Below are 18,448 nucleotides of genomic sequence, written 5' to 3'. Positions count from 1 at the left end.
TGCACACTCACACTGACACTCACAGGTACCCACACACGCCCCTGTGCCTTCCCCTGACCGCCCCAGGGGGAGGACTCGGCTCCAGCGTCTGCCTCTGCCCCACTGCTGACTACTCAGGGCCACCTTTAACCACCCGCAGCCCCAGGGCCAGGTTTGGGGGGGGGGGGGGGCAGTGTGGGTGTGGGGTGCTCACAAGCTTCAGGGGTGACCGTTCCTCAGACCCACCACCCCTCCTCCCCCAACTTACCTCCAGTCCTGGACGTCACCCCTTGCCTGGGGCTGTGGGAGGGGAGGCAGGGATGGGCGCCGGGGGCTGCCCAGCCCGGCTTAAAGCCCCGGGGGGTGTCCTGCGGACGCACGGCACACGCGTGGGTGGGGACTCGGGTCATAGATACCATATACAGCGTTGGTCACGGGGACGATGCAGCGGTGGCTTCGATGGGGAGGCTGGGGGGGCAGGGGGGGCTTCGCCGCAGGGAGCAGGAGAGATGGAGCCACACTTTGGTTGGAGGCGACGCAGCCGGAGGGGCTCAGCCCGGCCCCCGTCCTGTCCCCACGGTGGGTTGGGGGGCGAGGGGGAGCGGAGGGGAGAAGGGGCTCCGTGCCCACTCCCGGCAGTTGCCCCACTCTGTAGCGTGCGGCGAGGGGAAGCCGGATGGGGCTGGCGGCCAGCGGGGCGGCCACGGCCCTCCCCCGGTGTTCCTTGTCAGGACGGTGCAGGGTGGGCACAGGGGCGAGGCGGGGCTCAGTGCCGCAGCCCCCTCCGGTGAGCTCGTCCCCGGGGCGGAGGTCACAAGTTGGAAGACAGCCTGGACTTGGCCGGGTCCGTGTCGGGCGTGCTGGCCGCCGAATCCTTGCGTGCCGCCGCCGAGTCCTGCGGCAGGGTGGACGGCCCCGTGTGCACCGAGCCCCCCCCCGCCGTCGGGTGGGCTGCAGCCCCTCGCGGGGGCGCCTGGACCCGCAGCCCGGCCGGGGGGCCGGGGCCCGGGGAGGCAGCAGCTGGGCCCCCAGCGATGGAGGTGGAGGACTCGCGGGCCGAGGCCGGGGGGCTCTGGGTGCTGCCGGCCGCCAGCCCGTGCGGCAGAGAGGGCTGCGAGGCGGACAGGGGCCTCGAATCCTGGCTGAGGCTGCTGGTGTGCAGCGCCTGCGTGCTCTTGTGGGCTGCCAGGCGCTGGGGGGAGCCGGGGGTCTGCTGCTGGCTGAGGGAGAGCTGCGAGCCCAGCTGCCCCGGGCTGGCTCCGTAGGCGAACGTCCGGCCGGCCAGGGGGCTTTGGGTCGGCGGACTGGCCGCGGTGAAGGCGCTGGTGGAGGCAGACAGGGCGGCAGGCTGCCCCGGGTCCTGCGAGGGCGAGGGGTTGGCGTGGGGCACGGGGGGCTGCGGCTGCTGCGGGGGGCTCTGCTGCAGCAGGACCGGGGAGACGGCGAAGGGGCTGGGCACGGCCTGGGCGTACTGCAAGCGGCGCATCATGCGGGGCGAGCCCAGGGCCATGGAGCCCACCAGCGGGCTGGCCATCTGCGGGCAGAAGCTCATGGCCACGGCTTGCTGGAGGGTGGCGATGGCAGAGGTGACCTGGGGCTGCACCGGGCTGTACACGGCCGTGTGCTGCTGCAGCTCCGCCTGCTGCACCATCTCCCGGTCGTACTTGACGATCTCCTGGATGATTTCGTTCTCCTGGTTGTTGAAGACGCCCGAGTTGAGGTCGTGCTGCACTTTGTGGAGCAGGATGGAGTTCTTCTTCCCTGCAGGGAGAGGGGCGGGACGGAGAGCACAGTCAGACTCCGCGCCGGGGCTCCCACCCTCCATGGGGAGGGCCAGACCCCCCTCAGCCCTCCCACCAGCCCCCTCCCCGTGCCCTACCGATGCGGTCGAGGCGGTCGATGGCCACGGTCTCAAAGGCTCTTCTCATCATGGGGTACTCCTCCAGCACCTCGTTGAAGTTGTCCACCGAGAGGGAGTAGAGGCGGCAGTAGGTGTCTGCCCGCACGCTGGCTGTGCGCCGGCCCCGGGTCAGCAGGCAGATTTCTGGGGGGGGGAACCCACCAGTGCCAAGGTCAAACCCAGCACCAGCGAGGGCTGGCAACTGGGGCAGGGGAGAACCACCACACAGTGGGTGCCCTGGCACAGCACAGGCGGCCCAGGTGCCTCTGGCAGACGCAGACTCCAGCCCTGGCTCCAGGAGTCGTTCTGCAGTGACAGCAATGCTCAGCCCTGCCTGCTGCATGCACCTCTGTGTGTCCTGTGTCTGTCTGTGTATGTGTGCACCATGGCCATCAAACCATGACCCCCAGCTGCTATGTCCATACCTTTCTTGAACACCTCCAGGGATGGGTGGGGACTCCACCACCTCCCTGGGCAGCCTGTTCCGATCCCTGACCATTCTTAGAATCACAGAGCTGTCAGGGCTGGAAGGGGCCTCAAGGCTCAGCCAGTTCCAACCCCCCTGCCATGGGCAGGGACACCTCACACTACAGCAGATTGCTCACAGCCACATCCAGCCTGGCCTTAAAAGCTTCCAGGGATGAGACTTCCACCACCTCCCTGGGCAACCTGTGCCAGTCTCTCACCACCCTCCTGGGGAACAACTTCTTCCTGACATCCAATCTGAATCTCCCCACTTCTAGTTTTGCTCCACCCCCCCCAGTCCTATCCCTCCCTGACACCCTCACAAGTCCCTCCCCAGCTTTCTTGGAGCCCCCTTCAGCTACTGGAAGGCCACAAGAAGGTCTCCTTGGAGCCTTCTCTTCTCCAGACTGAGCAGCCCTCAACTCCCTCAGCCTGTCCTCACAGGAGAGCAGCTCCAGCCCTCTGCTCTGCTTCTTCCTGACATCCGCCCTGAACGGCGCAGCAGAGAAGCTGCTCCTCGTCTGCAAGCTAAGCCTGCGGCGCCAGCTCACCTCCGAAGTAGGAGCCGTCGGAGAGTTTCATCTCCTTGTTGCCCTTGGTGAGGATGCTGACCACCCCGTGCTGGATGAAGTACATCTTCTTGCCGATGGTGCCCTCCCGGATGATGTAGTCACCCGGCTGGAACACCTCGAACTTGAGCTTGGTGAGCATGGCGGTGACGAAGTTGGGGTCGGCGTTGGCAAACAGCGGCATGGAGGCCACCAGCTTGCGGCAGTTGAAGTTCACGATTTCCTGCAGGGACCAGGAGGTGAGGATGGGGCTCTCAACCTGTCAGCCCACGCTCCCCCAGCACACACACACACACACGCTTGGAGCTGCAAAGCCAGAGCAAGAGCTGCTCAATCCCAAGCAGATGCACTGCTGGAGCTGGTCACGGGGATGATGCAGCAGTGGCTTTGATGGGGAGGCTGGGGGGGCAGTGGGGGCTTCGCTGCTGGGAGCAGGAGAGATGGAGCCACACTTTGGTTGGAGGAGGCTGGGGGGGCAGTGGAGGCTTTGCTGCAGGGAGCAGGAGAGATGGAGCCACACTTTGGTTGGAAGAGGCTGGGGGCAGTGGGGGCTTTGCCACATGGAGCAGGAGAGATGGAGCCACACTTTGGTTGGAAGAGGCTGGGGGCAGTGGGGGCTTTGTCACAGGGAGCAGGAGAGATGGAGCCACACTTTGGTTGGAAGAGGCTGGGGGGGCAGTGGGGGCTTTGTCACAGGGAGCAGGAGAGATGGAGCCACACTTTGGTTGGAGGAGGCTGGGGGCAGTGGGGGCTTTGTCACAGGGAGCAGGAGAGATGGAGCCACACTTTGGTTGGAGGAGGCTGGGGGCAGTGGGGGCTTTGCCACATGGAGCAGGAGAGATGGAGCCACACTTTGGTTGGAGGAGGCTGGGGGCAGTGGGGGCTTTGTCACAGGGAGCAGGAGAGATGGAGCCACACTTTGGTTGGAGGAGGATGGGGGGGCAGTGGGGGCTTTGTCACAGGGAGCAGGAGATATGGAGCCACACTTTGGTTGGAGGTGATGCAGCTAGAGGGGCTCAGCCTGGCCCCCATTGTGCCCCCATGGTGGGTTGGGGGGTGAGGGGGAACAGGGGGGAGCAGGGGCTCTGTGCCCACTCCTGGCACTTGCCCCACTCTGTAGCATGTGGCGAGGGGAAGCCGGAGGGGGCTGGAACTGCTGGGACTCGCAGCCCCTCGGTGGGCAGGGGTGGGGTCCCATCCTCAACCTCAGCATCCCCCAGGCAGTTCCCCAGCCCCTGGGGCTCCTACCTCACGGAGGGGCTCGTTGAGCTCCCCCAGGATGCTGTCCTCATCGAACATCTTGCCCTGGTAGCGGTGCTCGTAGTAGTCATGGATCTTCTGGCGGAAGTCAGCGGGCAGCTTGTGGAAGGACATGTACTGCTCCACCTGCTTGTACTGTGGGGAGAGACCAGGTCAGCACCCAGCTGGACCCCACCACCACCACCTTCCCACTCCACGGGGTGGGTCCCAGGCCCCTCCTGACTTGTGGGTTCTGCTGCACCACCTGCAGGCAGTGCGGCAGCTTCAGGAGGGGGCGGCTGGGGGTAGAACAGGGACCACAGAGCCCTTCCGGCCCACCCCCGTCCTACCTTCTCCTGGTACTGGCGCCGGGAGGAGTCCAGCGACTGGATGAGGGCGGTGGCGTGGCCGATGAACATGGCGTAGCAGGTGGCCCCCACGATCATGCTGAGCATGGTCAGCCAGATGTCCGTCATGCTCTCGGGGGCCTGCTTCCCGTAGCCGATGCAGAGCATGTGGCTCATGGACTTGAAGAGGGCGAAGGAGTAGAGCTCGCTCCAGGAGTCGTTCTGCAGAGACAGCAGCGCTCAGCCCTGCCTGCTGCATGGCTGCATGCACCTCTGTCTCTCTGTCCTGTGTCTGTCTGTCCTGTGTCTGTCTGTCTCTGTGTGTGCGCACCATGGCCACCAAACCGTGGCCCCCAGCTGCCATGTCCACACCTTTCTTCAACACCTCCAGGGGTGGAGGAGGACTCCACCACCTCCCTGGGCAGCCTGTTCTGATCCCTGACCACTCTGGCAGCTAAGAAATTGTTCCTCCTCTCCAGCCTAACCCTCCCCTGGCACAATTTCAGGCCATTCTCTCTCTTTCATAGCATTAACCAGCTTGGAAAAGACCCCAGAGATCATCAAGTCCAACCTATAACCTAATACCTAACACCTCCTGACAACTAAACCATGGCTTCAAGTGCTTTCCATCACCTAATCCTCCTGAGAAGAGCCCAACCCCTACCTGGCTCAAGCCTCCCTTTCAGGGAGCTCTAGAGAGCGATGAGGTCTCCCCCTCAGCTTCCTCTTCTCCATACTGAACACTCCCCTTTCCCTCAGCTGCTCCTCACCAGCCCTCTTCTCCAGACCCTTCACCAGTTTGGTTGCCCTTCAAGCTGGCTGCTTGCAGCACTCACACTCAGGAGCCCCCAGCCATGGCTGGGACAGAGGCCAGCTGCAGGCAGGGACAGGCAGCCCCACACAAAGCCCTGGGTGTCCTTGGGGAGGAGGAGCACAGGACAAGGAGAAGGGCAAAGGGAGGAAGCCGGGCAGGGGGGGTGGGGAAGGCAACGGAGCAGAGATGGAAACATAGGCAGAAAGGGATGAGAAGGATGGAGGGAGGAAGAGCCATTTGGAGTAGGATGCGGGGCTGAGAGGGAGCAATTAGAAACGTGGTCCATTATTTATTAATCACAGCTTTGCTGCTAATGAGCAGGAGCAGGCGGCAGGGGACAGGGCGGAGGAGCCGCAGCGGAGGAGCCGCGTCAGCAGCTTCCGCCTGCCGGGATCGATGCCCTGTCCCCGGGGTCCAGCAGGACCTCGCCAGGGAGGCTGTCTGCAGCACCAAGCTGGCACAGGGATGGATCTGGATGTGCTGGAAGGTGTCCAGAGAAGGGCCACGAGGACAAGCAGAGGGCTGGAGCTGCTCTCCTGGGAGGACAGACTGAGGGAGTTGGGGCTGTTCAGCCTGGAGAAGAGAAGGCTCTGAGGAGACCTTCTTGTGGCCTTCCAGGATCTGAAGGGGGCTCCAAGAAAGCTGGGGAGGGACTTTTGAGGGTGTCAGGGAGTGATAGGACTGGGGGGAATGGAACAAAACTAGAAATGGGGAGATTGAGATTGGATGTCAGGAAGAAGGTTTTCCCCATGAGGGTGGTGAGAGCCTGGCACAGGTTGCCCAGGGAGGTGGTGGAAGCCTCATGCCTGGAGGTTTTGAAGGCCAGGCTGGATGTGGCTGTGAGCAACCTGCTGTGGTGTGAGGTGTCCCTGCCCATGGCAGGGGGGTTGGGACTGGCTGAGCCTTGAGGTCCCTTCCAGCCCTGACAGTTCTGTGATTCTGTGATCCCTGGGGTGGGTGGAGAGAGGCCAAGCAGGGCAGCAGGCAGGGAGCACAGGGGGTTGGCACTCACCACCATGCCGTTGATGGAGACCCAGCAGTTCTGGGGGAAGTCCTGCAGCATGGGCACCAGGAACTGGAGGCAGCCATCCCAGTGGCACAGCAGCAGCATCATGCCAATGAGGTTGATGATCCTCATCACGGCGCTGGCCAGGTCGTAAGTCATGTGGAAAATCTGCAGGTGGAGCGGTTGGGGGCAGAGGGTGAGCGCAGGAACCATCCTCCCGTGCCCGGACTTGCTCGGGGCACTGCCCCCCGCCGCCGCGGCCACAAGAGGCACTGGCAGCCGGCCCAGCCCCAGCCCTCCTGCCTATTTATAGCCCTCGGGAGGCCGCCGGGCTGCCGCCCCGGGAAGCACTAATGGCTGCGGGCTCTGAGCGGGATAAGGCAGCGCTGGGCGGATGCTCAGGGAGAGGCAAACGCCCTGGGCAGCCCCTGGGGCAGCGAGGCTGGCACCAGCCATGGGGCAGCTTTTGGGAAAGAGGGTCTGAGGTGCCCACATCAGGGTGAGGGCTGGTGGACCTGCCCTCTGAAGCAGCTGCCGGCACTCTTAGCACCTCTGCTACTCCCTGTGCCACCCCACAGCCCACATGAGGGCAGAGGTTTTCACCCTACCCCCACACCTCTGGCCACATCCCTGTCCCAGTCCAGCCTTGGCACCCACATGGACAAACCCAGGGGCAGGGACAAGTCCTCCTGGTTGCAGCTAAGCCACAGGCTGAGGATTCACTCCTTGGCCTTTAACGTTTTTAAGGTGCAGAAAAGATGAATTCAGGGGAGGGGTGGGAAAAGAAAGTGAAGCTCCCAATCTTCCCTCCCCACCTGCAGAGCCAAGGCTGGAGCCCTACAGCAGCTCACAGCTGAGGCATGGCAAAAGCAGGGCAAGAGCATGGGCATGGCGAGGGCATGGCGAGGGCACGACCTCCCTGGGCCCAGGCAGGGCACACAGTGCAGGCAGGACGAGGCCGAGCCGGTGCCCAGGTGCAGCCTGAAGGGCTACGGAAGAGGCAGCCCGAGGCGAGGGCAGAAGCAGCCTCAACCCCATCCCTGCTGGCCTTGGGCATGGCCCTTCCCCTCTCCTAGCCATCACCAAAGCTGGCAGGACCAAAACTAGGGAGCTGGTACCCCCCGACCGCCCAAGGCGCTCCCGTAGGGTCTGCCTGCCCTGACCGCCGAGCCGCCGGCAGCAGGCGAGGTCCGGGCGGGATCAGCGCTCGGCTGTGCTCCCCCCGCCCCCTGTAAGCGGATGCGATTACCAGGATAATCTGCACAGCTTTAACTCGTCCCGGGGCTTAACTCCTCCCCGGGGCTCTCCCTGATAAGTCCCAGCTGAAAGTGAAAAGGGTGCGGAGAGGAGTCCTGGCTGGCAGGGGGAAGGGTGAGAGGGGCAGAGGTTGGTTTGGGGCTTCGCAGGAGGCTCCAGCCCCTGAGGAAGGAGAGGGAGAAGAGTACAGGGGTGTGGGCAGTGGAGCTGCAGCTTCTCCCCCCAGCCCAGGAGCCAGGGGCAGATGCCAGCGATGTAGAGAGGTTCTTGAGGCTCTGCCAGGCACCAGCCAGGACAGCCACACTCCGTCCTGCCAGCCCCCTGCAGCCAGGGCCTGGGGATCTCCCAGGGGGTCAGGCCAGGTCAGAGTCAGACCCAGGGTAAACAGCTGGGGGGCTGCCAGGCATGAGCACCCTGAACCCACCCCAGCTCACAGAGCTGCCCTTTGCTTTTGCGTGGCAGAGGCACGGCAAGGTCCAGTGCTGTCCCCACAGCCACTAGGGCCAATGTCACCATCCCCAGGCTGCTCTGCAAGTCCCTACCAGACACCTGGCCAAGAGCCACACATGCCCTGGCCAGCAGAGCTGCCGCCAGGGACCTGCCCACGCACCAGAACCACGCAGCAAAGCCAAGCACAGCAGGGTGGCACGTCCCCTCCCAGCCCACACACGGCCCTGGCTGCACCGAGCCCAGGCAGCACCCTGCCTCCTGCACCGGGCACCCTGAGCTCCCCCTGCGCCGGCAAAGGGCTCCTGCAGCCCTCTCCAAGGTCTTGGCAGAGCAAGCAGAAGGGTCTGGAGGCACAAAGCATTGAGCTGAGCAGGTGGAGATGTCCAGCTGTAGATGGTGCCATACCATGGCACTGGGGCTGGCTGTGCAGACCCCATGGCACTGGGGCTGGCTGTGCAGACCCCATGGCACTGGGACTGGCTGTGCAAACCCCATGGCACTGGGGCTGGCTGTGCAAACCCCATGGCACTGGGGCTGGCTGTGCAGACCCCATGGCACTGGGACTGGCTGTGCAAACCCCATGGCACTGGGACTGGCTGTGCAAACCCCATGGCACTGGGGCTGGCTGTGCAAACCCCATGGCACTGGGACTGGCTGTGCAAACCCCATGGCACTGGGGCTGACTGTGCAAACCCCATGGCACTGGGGCTGGCTGTGCAGACCCCATGGCACTGGGGCTGACTGTGCAAACCCCGTGACACTGAGACTGGCTGTGCAGACCCCATGGCACTGGGGCTGACTGTGCAGACCCCATGGCACTGGGACTGGCTGTGCAAATCCCATGGCACTGGGGATGGCTGTGCAAACCCCATGGCACTGGGGATGGCTGTGCAGACCCCATGGCACTGGGGATGGCTGTGCAGACCCCATGGCACTGGGACTGGCTGTGCAAACCCCATGGCACTGAGGCTGGCTGTGCAGACCCCATGGCACTGGGACTGGCTGTGCAAACCCCATGGCACTGGGACTGGCTGTGCAAACCCCATGTCACACAGACAGGTGCACACACCCCCCATGAACACCCCCCACAACCCCCACACACATCCACACACACACAGAACCATCCACTGGCCCCACAGACCAAATCCAACACACTGCTCCAGTTTGAAGGAGGAACTTTAGCCTAGATCCTGACTGCAAAGACTGAAAGTAAAATAAATTCCCATTGGATGTGAAAGGAAAAGAATGCTAAGTGCTACAGAATTCGTTGGATTCCTGCTGGGAATAGAGAGGAGAGGCATAAACAGTTCTCTCTCTCTCTCTTCTTCCTCTGTCACTTCTGCCTGCAACTTCTCTCTCTCCCTCTCTCTCCTGTGGCCTTGCCAGGGGTAGCTCTGTTTTGACTACTGTGTGAGGTAACAGGGAAGGAGGGAGGGAGTGGGGGAGGAGGGGAAGGTGCTCCCTGGATCCATCCAGGGGGGAATCCGAGGAGTTTCTGTGTTGTGTATAAATTGTGAATCTCTCTGTGTACACTGTACATCTCTTGTATGTGTTGTACCTACTCACTGCATTTCAGACCTCCAGATTGTAGTCTGCTGGTGAATTGTAAAGAGCTTCATTTGCTCCCATCCCAAACAGCTTCATTCAATTCCATCCCAAACAGCTTTGTTCACTTCCATCCCAAACAGCTTCATTCACTTCCATCCCAGTTAATTCCCTCCCATCCCAAACAGCTTCATTCAATTCCATTCTAAACAGCTTCATTCAATTCCATCCCAGTTAATTCCCTCCCATCCCAAACAGCTTCATTCAATTCCATCCCAGTTAATTCCCTCCCATCCCAAACAGCTTCATTCAATTCCATTCTAAACAGCTTCATTCAATTCCATCCCAGTTAATTCCCTCCCATCCCAAACAGCTTCATTCAATTCCATCCCAGTTAATTCCCTCCCATCCCAAACAGCTTCATTCACTTCCATCCCAAACAGCTTAATTCAATTCCATCCCAAACAGCTTCATTCCTCCCATCCCGAACAGCTTCATTCCATTCCATCCCAGTTAATTCCCTTCCATCCCAAACAGGTTCATTCAGTCCCATCCCAAACAGCTTCATTCAATTCCATCCCAAACAGCTTTGTTCACTTCCATCCCAAACAGCTTCATTCAATTCCATCCCAGTTAATTCCCTCCCATCCATCCCAAACAGCTTCATTCGATCCCATCCCAAACAGCTCCATTCAATTCCATCCCAGTTAATTCCCTCCCATCCCAAACAGCTTCATTTAGTCCCATCCCAAACAGCTTCATTCAATCCCATCCCAAACAGCTTCATTCCCTCCCATCCCAAACAGCTTCATTCTCTTCCATCCCAAACAGCTTCATTCCCTCCCACCCCAAACAGCTTCATTCCCTCCCACCCCAAACTGAGCTGCTCTGAGCAACTTCACTTTGGGGGGTGGGGAGGAGCAATTCTCCAGACTACTTTGGGGGGTGTTTAATTTCAACCCACCACACACCCCCCCAGCTCCTTGGGCAGCCCCCTCCCTTCCCCTCCCCGCCCCCCCCAGCCCCTGCAGCCCCTCCAACCCTCACGGGGGCCCTGCCTGGCTCCCGCTCCCCTCAGGCCGGGGGGTCCCAGGGGGTCCTCACCTCCTCCCACTGGTGGATGTAGCGGATGAGGCGGGAGAGGCGGAGCAGCCGCAGCAGGCTGAGGATCTTGGTGAAGCGGACGATGCGCAGGGCGCGAGCGGTCTTGTAGACCTCCGAGTCGATGCCCTTCTCCACGATGAGGAAGACGTAGTCCACGGGGATGGAGGAGACAAAGTCCACCACAAACCAGGTCTTGAGGTACTTCTTCTTGATCTTCTCGGGGTCCAGGATGATCTCCGTGTTGTCCTCGATGACGATCCCCGTCCGGAAGTTCAGCACCAGGTCCATCAGGAAGAAGGTGTCGGAGACCACGTTGAACACGATCCAGGGAGCTGTGGTCTCCTCCTTGAAGAAGGTGATGCCCACGGGGATGATGATGAGGTTGCCCACCATGAAGAGCAGCATTGTGAAGTCCCAGTAAAACCTGGGAAGCCAGAGGATGGGACAGGGTATCGCCGGTGCCCTGCCGCCACCCTCTGCGCCGAGGGGACCTGGCCGCTCTGCCCGGCCCTAAGGGACTGACGCCTCTTGTGTAGCCACCTCAGCCTCAGACACCTTGCTCCTCCCTCAAGGAACCACATCTTGCTTCTCCACCCCTCAAAACTGCCCCTGGGGCTGATCCCACAGGCCAGCACAGTCCCTGGTCGAGGTGGAGCTGAATAAATGGGGCAGGGGCATGCAGGATGAGGCTGTGGGGGGTGTGCCACCTGCACCTCCTGTGCATTTCTTGGCCAGGTGTCTGCCTGGAGCACCCAAACCCAGCCAGGTCTGGGGGTGAGAAGAGAACGATGCCACAGACATCAGTGAGGAGATTCCCACACACTGAGCCACCCCGGGGGTAGCCCATGGGCTGGGGACCACCCTTGTCCCCAGCCTGCTGGCCACAGCAGGGCCATCACACCCTCCACAATCAAGGTCACAGGTGGAGACAGGACAGGAGAGCCCTGGGAGCAGCCCCCACCCCTCCCCACTCCCTGAGGAGGAATCTGAGGTCCGGGGACAGGATCGCTGGGAAGGGACAGGGCCGGCCCGCCCTGGCAGCCCCCTGGCCCGTGCTGTGGTCCCAGTTTCAGGGGGTGCAGAGTGTGATGGGCGCCCAGCAGCGTGGCCGCGGGGAAGGAACCATCGCAGCTGCCGGCACCGCAGAGCACGTAGGGCTGCAGCTGGAGCTGGCGTCGCTGCAGCCTGGTCAGACAGCAGAGGGGGTGAGCAGCCCCTTCTGCCTCTGCTTCTGCCTTTGCCTTTGCCTCTGCCTCTGCCTCTGCCAGGGCTGCAGGGCTCCTCCCGGCCACCATCCTTCCCTGCTTCACCCCCATCCTGCTCTCCTTTCTCCTTGTCCCCATCTCCTGGGCCACCAATGACCTTTCTGAGCATCTGCAAGGTCACAGCAGCCCCATCCCAGCAGGATCATGCAGAGGGCATCCCAGCCTCCTGCTCCCCTCTTGCCCCCCACCCCAGCACTGGCCTGGGGGGAAGCAGGAGGGGAGGATGCTCCTCGGTGCCACCCTCAGGACCCTTGCCCGTGTGGCTAGCCTCAGCCCATCCTGCCACACTTCCCACCCCGGGCAGGAGCCCCTGGGAGCTGCTCTGGCCCTGCTGGGCCCTGGCCACACTGCCAGGAGCCAGGGGGATGAATGGGAGACCCCCCTCCATGCAGGAAGAAGATAGGGGCCAGATCCATCCCCCCTCCCTGTCAGCGCAGGACCAGAAGGAGCTGAGCATCCCAGCTCCTGACCTTTCTCCAATGACACCTTCCCCACGTGAGACGTTGCCCTGGCAACCGTGAGTGATGTCACTGCTGCACAACGATGACTTCACACCCAGGGCAGTCTCCAGGGTACCCTCCTCAGCTGCCAGCCAGGCTGTGCTCTCCTCACACCCGGGGAGCAAGCTCTGGCCACCGCCACCGAGCAGCTCCAGCACCCTGCGACCTCCCCGGGGTGGACCCAGACGGAGCCTCAGGCTGCAGCTGCTGGCACGACCTTCCCCAGCCGTGCCAGCATCAGCAGAGCCACTGCAGGGGCTGGGGCAGCCCACGGTGCCAGCACTGGGCAGGACCTGCCCTGCAAACCACCCTCCCCCTCCGCCCCCCGCCTCAGCAGCTCTCCCGACCCTGCTGCACCGCGCGAGTCCTGTGGGGGCATTCTCCTCAGGAGGCTGCTGAGCAGAACAAAGATTAAATAACCGTGCCAGCTGGGCACGACTCTGCCCTGGCTCAAATCCCTTTGCAATCTGGCTGAGGCAGGGCTGAATTCGGCCTGCTGAGGAAGATAAACTGCTCCTGATCCCCCAACCCCCCCCACCCCCAGCACACCCAGGACCGACTCTGCGCTCTCTCTTCGGGGACCCGGGTGCGAAGCCAACGCTTTCTTCCTCGGAGGGCAGCATGTGCACAGGAGAGAAAAGATTCAACCCAGGCTACTAAAAATATCTGGAAACAAATTAATTAGGCTCCTTGGCACCCCCTCCCTAGCTTCTGACCCAGTTGAATGACAGCGATGGTGACGGAGGATGCCGAAAGCCTCTGCGAGCTCGAGCTGGGGCTGGCTGCTGCCTCCCTGCTCCATCAGATGCCCAGAGCGTGGCACAGCAGTGCTACCCTCCAGCTCCTGGGCAGGGACCCGAGCTGGGGCCATGCCAAGTCTCAGGGACCTCCCCCCATGCTCCTTCCCCCTGGACCTAGGAGCATACCCCTCCTCAGAGCTGCCACCTCAGAGCTGCCACCTCCCCAGCACCTCCAAAACCCCAACAGAGACCCCGAGGCTGGAGCGGTGCAGGACAATGCCAGCACCAGCAGGGCCTCCTCATCCACCTGCAGGTATTGCCTGGGAGGTGGCCAGAAGAAACCTCCCCTCCCTCCCCCCCAAGCTGTCCAGGGCACAGGACATCAGGGCTGTCCCCACTCAGCTCCCTCACCAACGCACAGAGCTCTGGAGGAGCTGCTAGGGACAATCCAGCTGGTGTGGGGGTCGGTGTGGGACCAGCACAGGATCAGGGTGGGATGGGGGTGGGATCAGCACCTCAGAAACTTGCACCACATACTCTCAGTTCTAAAAACCAGGTCACTCAGAAGTGGGTTAAGAAGGCAACAGGAAAAGTTTGCCCGAGCTGAGCTAGCAGCAGGGTGTGGTGCCCAACACTCTGTCCCAGCACAGCCACTTGTGATGAATGACTGCTGCTGCTCTCCCCTGGAAAAGCAGTTTACCCCAGGGGTCCCTGGAGATGGGAGGGGAGGGGATGGGGGATGGAAAAGAGGCTTCACAAAATCTGCTAAGGGACCCAAAACTTTACAACTCCCCTCGCTGGTTGCAGCCTTTCTTCCTCGGTGGTCAAGTGGTGGCTTGCAGCTCCTCCAGGTTCAAATGCCCGACACTGATGCTGCAAAGGGGCAGAGGAGCTCCTCAACACCCTCCCCAGGGGCACCAGTCACACTGGGACCAGCCCCAGTGTGCACCTTGGGAGCCACAGCAGGCCCAGACCCTTCACTCAGAAGCCCCAATGGTGGCTCCAGCACCAGGCAGCAGCACAGCTCCAAACCCCTTTTTAAGCCCCAAAGGGGATGGCTCTGGCCCAGTAGCAGCACCAGGGGCGTGTGCACTGGATGCAGCTTCAGCCCAGTTCAGGTGCTGGAGCAGCTCTTGCAACAGAAATTCACTGCAGGGCAGCAGCAGCTCAGCCCTTGCCCCATGCCTTGTGGAAGCTGGGAGTGCCCTGCTGGAGGAAGTGGATGCTGGCACAGCCACAGCAGGAGGCCTCAGGATGCTCACGGGGAGATGGGCACCGGCAGCACCACTGAATCACTGCCTGCATGCAGCTCTCTGCATTCCTGATGCATCCAGTGAAGCGCTGGGGATGGATCCTCCTCCCTTACACAAGCCTCTCACCAGCCAGCAGAGGAAGGGCTCAGCCATGGAGCTGGAGCACACCCTTGCCTCTGGGAGTGCCACCGGCCACCTCCTCATTCCTGGCACCCTACATCTCTGCCCCTCAAGGCCTCACATTGCTCCCTGGCCCTATATATGTCCCTGCCTGGCTCCGTGGGTGTAAAGAGATGGGAGTCAGACCAGCAACATGCCCCAGATCACTGTGAAATGAGGGCTGGATGTGGGCCCCCAGCTCCCAACCCCATTCCTGGAGCTGCAGAAGCACCCCTCAGAAATAACAAGGCAGGCAAGGCTGCTTGGTGGGTCCCCCCTTCCCCCAGGAATTAAGAAGCCACAGAGAAGAGAGCAGAGCACAACACCCTCCACAGAGGTGGCTCTGCCTGACACCATCTACCTCAGAGCACAAACCACAAGGTCTCTGCTCCCAGATGTGCAGCTTGGGAATCTCAGCCCAGCCACCCCAGCTGCTTCCTCCCCATTCAGTATTGCAATGGAAACAGTAACTTTCATTCCTGGGAGCAGGTCTGCCCCTGGGTTTGGCATGAATGATGGCAGTGCTGTGTGTCCACGAGGAGCCAGGCTCTCCAAAGGCTGCTGATTACCAAGTGATGTCAGACATGCAGATGGGCAGTGATTGCATCTTCAGATGGGCAAAAGGGGGGTTGCGAGGCTCAGGCTCCATCAGCATTAGGAGATCAGCGTTGGATTGTGTGGTTTATTTTAAGGCAGGACGAGGTGGAACGGGTGGACACATGTCCTCAGCGTGCACGGACAGAGCAGGCTCCTGCTGGGGCTCTCAAGCCCTGCCCGGAGCTGGTCCTGTTCGTGTGCACGTTGGTGGAGCAGCCGATGCCGAAGCTCTGCCCGCAGCTCCTCCCCGCTGGGCAGGGAACTCTCCTACGCCACTCACAGCAGCAAAACACAGGCAGAGGCTCTTCCCCCAGAGGGTTTCAAGACTTGGTAAGCGACTCCGGGAGGGATGGAGCCAACAGCGTGGGGCTGGCCGGCCAGGGTGACTCCCCAAGGTCACCCCCAGCGCCAGCCCCGGGAGCAGTGCTGCCCTGCGCCAGGGAAGACCCCACCAAGGCCTCGGTCCCACCGTGGGCTCCCCACAGGGAGAACCTGCTCCTGGCAATACCACAGCTTTGCCATCCAGCCCAGATGGCTCAGGGATGGGGGGACACTGGAGCCAGGCCCTCACCCCACTCCCAGCCTTTCCCAGCAGCTCACAGCTGCTGAGTGGGACGTGGAGCAGCGCAGAGGGGCAGAGTCCCCCCCGGCCTGCTCTGTCATGACAGGGACAGCTGAGCTCCCTCCACCCTGGGACTGGCAATGGCCATGTGGTGCAGCCTGCCCTCAGCCTGGTTCTGCAGCAGAACCTGGTCCCCAGGCAGCAGGACAAAGAGAGGGCTCCAATGGGTACCCACAGCGGGTTCCCAATGGGAACGTCTGCCACAAGGGCATGGAAGCCCTGCGCAGAAGGGAAGCCCTGAGAGCAGGTTGAAGGCCTCCAGTTGCTCCTCTGGAAGATGCTGGATCACCCCAGGAGCAGTGCACGAGGGTGGGAGCAAGAGGGGCAGGTGCTGCTCTCAGCCTGCCCAGCCAGAGCAGAGCACACCACCCATGGCCACCTCCTCCTGCTGTGGGGACCCTGGCATTAGTGGGCACCCATCAGTGCCAGCAATGAACATCTCCCAGGATCTGGCATCTCCCATTCCAGCAAACCCTCCCTCAAGCCTCCCCAGACCACACCAGAACGACTTGGAGCCCTTCACCCCCCTCAGCCAAAGGCCCCTCTGAGGTCACTGGACCAGGGCCCCCAGTGGCTGTGTCACCAGCGATGCCAGCAGGGCCTTGGCCACCCGACCCCACCAGGTGCCATGCTACCTGCCCCAGCCAGGTGAGCCATGTCCCCACCCCAGCAGCTTCCACGTGCCCTGGGAAGCCTTTGGCACCTCTGAGCTCATCCAGGGGCTGCAAGGGGAGAGGGCTGCAGAGCCTTTCTCCCAGGTTCCCCATTCCTCGGCTGGAAGCCACAGAGGCTGGGCCCTGGGGGCCCTGGGGGCTCCGGTGCTCCCTCCTCAGGGTCCCTGAACCTAAGGGACAGGATGAAGCCTCCAGGGGGAGAGGGGAGCCTTTGCAAAGCACTGCTTGACAGTGGGGAGAGCAGCGTGTCCCCCGGGCCAGATCCCGGCCCTGCCAGGGGAGGGGGACAGCCTCCCCCGGGGCGGTTTGGGGGAAGCCAAAGCTCGGTGGGGCTCCAGAGGGGCCCTCCTTGACCGAGCCGCTGGAGGCCCCGGGAAGGACGAAGAGATGCCCCTGCCCGGCCCCCCCGGTGGCAGAGCACAGGGCTCCTGGCACCCTGGGATCGCCGGCTGGTCCCGGGGAAGGGGATGCCCGGCCGCGGCCCCTCCCTGCACGCAGCAGCATCCGCGCTGCCACCTCCAGCACAGCTCAAGGTGCCCTCTCCCAGGGCACGGCTCGGCACGGCTCGGCCTCTCCATTCGCCGCCGCCGGGGCCAGCCCTGGGCTCCGCTCTGTCTTTCATCCCCCATTCCCGCCCGCGGTCACCGGGTGTGGATGCTCCGGCCCGGCTCGGTGCCGGTCCCCGTTTGATGCTCCGGCCCGGCCCGGTGCTCATCCTCTCGGGATGCTCCGGGACCGGTGCTCGCCCCCGCGGGGTCCCGCTCGCCCCCCGTCCGGCCGGGCCGCACCTGAAGTCGCTGTAGGGATGGATGATCCAGGCTCCCGCCGACTTGACTCTCTCCTGTTCCCGTTCCACCGCCTTCTGCGAGCCGAACATCCGCAGCGAGAACTTATTAACGCCGGGCTGGAGCATGGCCCCGAACTGCCGCTGCATGAAGCTGGCCTGGCTGCCGCGGGCCTCCTCTCCCGCATCCTCGCCCGCGCCCTCCTCGGCCGCCTTGGCCCCGCCGGGGGATGCGGAGCCGCCGCCGCCGCCGCCACCGCCGCAGGAGAAGGAGACCTTGGGCTCCCGGGGCGGCTCCGGGCCGGGGCTACGCGGCGGCTCCCCGCGCCGGCACTCGCCATTCGGGGACCCCTTCCCGCCGCGGCTCCGCACTCGCCCCGCCGCAGCCGCTGCCGCCGCCGCCGCCGCTCCGCCGCGCTTGGCCCCTTCGGCCGCTTCTTCCTCGGCCGCCGCCTCCCCGGCCGCCGCACCGCGGCCCGCCCGCATCCTGCCGCCGCTGCCGCCGCCGAAGCCACCGGCGGCCGAGTGTCGCGGGCCGCCGAGGCGGGGGCGGGCCGGGGGCGGGCGGCGGGGATGGGCTGGGGGCGGGCGGCGGGGACGGGCCGGGAACCGCGCGTCTCCGCAGCTCCCTCCGCCGGTCCAGCCCGGTACCGGACACCGACACGTGCTGCCGGCCACCGGCACCGCACACCGGCTACCAGCCCCCGGCAGCGCAGCCCTCGGCGCGGGGCCGGTGCGGCCGCCGCTCGCCGTGTGCCGGAATCTCAGGGCTGGCTGCAGGGAGGCTGGGAGGGGTCCTCTGCACCGGGAGTAGCCAAGGGGTAACGGCGCGGGCTCCCCGGGGAAGATCCCGGTTAGAAGAAAGAGAATTTTGCCCAGCAAGCAGAAGCAGCCACTGGAATCATCTCCCCGCGGACGAGGTGGAGTCCCCAGGGTTGAACACGTTAGAGATTCAGCTGGACAGGGGCTGGGGCAGCTTGCTTAGACCCAGCTTTGCTAAGAAAGGTTGGACCAGAGGATCTCTGAGGTCCCTTCCAACCTGAGATTCTGTGATTCCTCCCATGGGGCTCCGGAGCCCAACAGCCCCCGGCCCAGCCCCCCTGCTGGGGGGGGAATGCTCCAGGTGCTGCCCATGCTCATGGAATCATGGAACTGTGTCGTTTGGCAAAGGTCTCTAAG

General features: G+C 63.2%; 1 protein-coding gene across 1 annotated transcript; it reads right to left on the bottom strand.

Annotated features, from left to right (window-relative positions):
* Nucleotides 1-700: 700 nt before the first annotated feature.
* On the bottom strand, nucleotides 701-17,807 carry HCN2 (hyperpolarization activated cyclic nucleotide gated potassium and sodium channel 2). Its single transcript, XM_068156201.1, has 8 exons — nucleotides 17,274-17,807; nucleotides 10,676-11,099; nucleotides 6,326-6,487; nucleotides 4,503-4,721; nucleotides 4,162-4,308; nucleotides 2,896-3,136; nucleotides 1,859-2,023; nucleotides 701-1,740 (listed from the first exon to the last, which is right to left on the bottom strand). Exons 1-8 carry the CDS (start codon nucleotides 17,753-17,755, stop codon nucleotides 791-793), a joined length of 2,790 nt encoding a protein of 929 aa, XP_068012302.1. The 5' UTR covers nucleotides 17,756-17,807; the 3' UTR covers nucleotides 701-790.
* Nucleotides 17,808-18,448: the final 641 nt, after the last annotated feature.

Source organism: Melanerpes formicivorus, unplaced genomic scaffold (genome assembly GCF_026170545.1).
Source record: "Melanerpes formicivorus ecotype bairdi unplaced genomic scaffold, bMelFor1.0.p_v2 SCAF_34, whole genome shotgun sequence".
NCBI classification, from domain to species: Eukaryota; Metazoa; Chordata; class Aves; order Piciformes; family Picidae; genus Melanerpes; species Melanerpes formicivorus.
The sequence above is the reverse complement of the archived record's forward strand: the minus strand, read 5'-3'. Positions and strand labels throughout refer to the sequence as shown.